Raw genomic sequence first — 2,796 nt, 5'->3', positions numbered from 1 at the left:
CTGACACGCCAAATTCATGTGATTCTGACAGTAATAATTATTAAAATAAGGTATCACATACTTGTTCACTTGAGTGCGGTGCTACTATCGAGGTAAGCCCGGGTAAAAAGCCATCACCCGGGAGCTTGTTTGGAAGCCCAGTCTTTTGGTAGCGCGGGGGATGATATCTCGGACATAGATTTGCCCGGCTATTTGTCGGATTGACCAAAAAATTCTCATAACCAGAACCTCCGTGGGTATCACCATCCAACAAACCCCCGGTAGTAAACAATTCAATTATTGTGTTTTCAGCATTGTTTATAACAAAAAATAATATATTCTAGAATATGAGATGGTTACTTTCGTGAGAAATTATTTGTTTACTCCAAGCCTTGAAAACGACTGCAAGGGTATGCATCACATGTACATTTTATTTATATATATCTTCTCAATCTTTCTTTTTTGTAGCATTTTCCACTCCGAAACAGCCCAATTTTAAAAGTATTAATCGGAGAACTATTTAAGGATTGGCAGAAAGCGAACATTTCCCAGCTTTCCATGCCCTCCTGAGCAGAACATGGCAAACAAACAGTACCATATCATGATGTTTCCATGGTTGGCATTTGGTCATATGATACCATTCCTTGAGTTATCAAAGAGATTAGCCGCAAAAGGGGCCTTGATTTCGTTTGTTTCCACCACAAAAAACCTTCAGAGATTACCTCTAATTCCATCAAATTTACAGCCTAGGATAAACCTTGTGGAGCTCCCATTGCCACGAGTTGAAGGCTTGCCCGAAAATTGTGAAGCGACCGTTGATCTGGAGGAAAACCAAATACAGTTCTTGAAAATAGCATTCGACCTATTAGCTCATCCATTGGAAAATCTCATCCAGGAGGATGTTCCAGACTTGATACTTTTTGATTTTGCTTCAGATTGGATACCGGAAATCGGCGCAAAATTCGGCGTCCCAACAGGGTTTTTCATTGTATTTACTGCTGCAGCGTTAGCTTTTATAGGGCCACCGGAGGAGCTCAAGACTGGTAATAGTCGTCCAAGTCCAGAACATTTCACCGTGCCACCAGATTGGATCCCTTTCCCTACTCTTCTGGCGGCCAGTCCCGATTATGCAACAAGTCTATGGAGTAACACTCACAAGCCCGATGAAACAGGTGTGTCCACTGGCCAGCGTATGGCCAAAAGCATAGAAGACTGCAGCTTTATCGCGTTCAGAAGTTGTGATGAATTCGAGGGAGAGTACTTAGCTGTTGTACGAGAATTCTATCAAAAACCAGTTTTGCCAATAGGGGTACTTCCCCCGGTACCTGAAGAAAACAAGAAAGAACGAGAAGTTGACTCAAACTGGTCAGACACTTTCGAATGGCTGGATGGACAAAAGGCCAAATCTGTAGTGTTCGTTGGGTTCGGGAGTGAATACAAGATGCCCATCGAACAGATACATGAACTTGCATCTGGAATCGAGCTTTCAAGATTACCTTTTGTTTGGATACTGAGGAAGCCACAAGAGGTACACAGCTCGGACTTGCTCCCGCCTGGATTCGCTTACCGTACCTCAAGCCAAGGCATCGTTATTCAAGGATGGGCTCCACAACTGGAAATCCTTGCTCATTCCGCTATTGGAGCATGTCTCTTCCATTCTGGATGGGGCACAATTATTGAGTCTCTTGGATTTGGACACCCTTTGATTCTCCTTCCAATGATAATCGATCAAGGACTCAATGCAAAGCTGATGGTTGAAAAAGAAGTTGGCTATGAAGTACCAAGAAACGAAGATGGTTCATTTAGTCGCGAAATTGTCGCGAGATCAATGAGACTGGTTGCGGTGGAACCGGAGGGGGAGAAGTTAAGGTCCAAGGCAGCAGAAATGAGAAGGATTTTCAACAATCAGCAGAGCGAGGAACGCTATATAAACAAGTTAATGGAGCATTTGGAAAAGGATGGATATTCAAAAGGGAAGAATTAGAAAGAGTAAATTTCGTCAATAAATCAAGCTATTTCATAGCGTGTAATAAAAAAAAACCATTGGCGCATTCGATGCAAGAAAGATAGTAAAAACTGTAAAATGAGGCTTGTGTCCTATTTTAATTCAGTAAATCAAGCAAGAGTAAAGGTTGAAAAAGAAAATATTTACAGAACATTATACTTCAACTCATTATATTACATTGTAAGACATTTATTAGCAAACACAGAAGAAGACGTATAGATTCACTAAGAAGCAGAGCATATTAAAATAACTGTTGAAAAGTAAAATATAGTAGGTGTCTGATATGAATTCAATCCAGATCTTCTGCTCTACTCTACTCTACATAGTGTTCCACTGAATATTTTGAGTAAGTTACTAAGTTCTATTGGTTTAGTCTTGAAAAACTCTTATTTATGAAATTAAATAAACTGATTAATGCATCATACTGTTTGAGGGACTAAACTTTTTAAATTCGAAAAATGTGGGCTCGAGTCTTTATAAATTTTCAATTATCCACACAAATTTTCATAACATGTGGGCTCAAGTATTTATAACACGTAGAGTTGTTTATCTCAGCAATTGTTTTGTTGGTGGTAGACAATTTGGGTTTATTTTAAAAATATTATAATTTTAAAAAGCATTTATTAAAATATTACAAATGTGGGGAGTTTGTAAAAATATAACAATCCGGTATAAAAAACTCGGGATTCAATTTTTTAAAAAAAAAAATTAGAAGACACGGACTCAATGAAACCACGACACGGATTCTGAATCCGCGACAAACTCCACTTTCCCACCCCGTGACTCCTTCCATTCCCGTGACTCCACTTTTC

At 39.4% G+C, this 2,796-nt stretch overlaps 1 protein-coding gene across 1 annotated transcript; it reads left to right on the top strand.

The window, feature by feature from the left end:
* The first annotated feature begins 430 nt into the window (after positions 1–430).
* On the top strand, positions 431–2,124 carry LOC142554047 (putative UDP-rhamnose:rhamnosyltransferase 1). Its single transcript, XM_075664659.1, has one exon. It carries the CDS (start codon positions 557–559, stop codon positions 1,961–1,963), a length of 1,407 nt encoding a protein of 468 aa, XP_075520774.1. The 5' UTR covers positions 431–556; the 3' UTR covers positions 1,964–2,124.
* Positions 2,125–2,796: the final 672 nt, after the last annotated feature.

This window comes from Primulina tabacum, chromosome 8 (assembly GCF_025594145.1).
Source record: "Primulina tabacum isolate GXHZ01 chromosome 8, ASM2559414v2, whole genome shotgun sequence".
Taxonomy (NCBI): domain Eukaryota; kingdom Viridiplantae; phylum Streptophyta; class Magnoliopsida; order Lamiales; family Gesneriaceae; genus Primulina; species Primulina tabacum.
Note: the sequence above shows the minus strand (reverse complement) of the source record. Positions and strands in the feature narration are given on the sequence as shown.

Excerpts from the sequence above, each read along its gene's own strand:
- LOC142554047 (XM_075664659.1), top strand. The coding sequence starts at position 557 with ATGGCAAACAAACAGTACCATATCATGATGTTTCCATGGTTGGCATTT.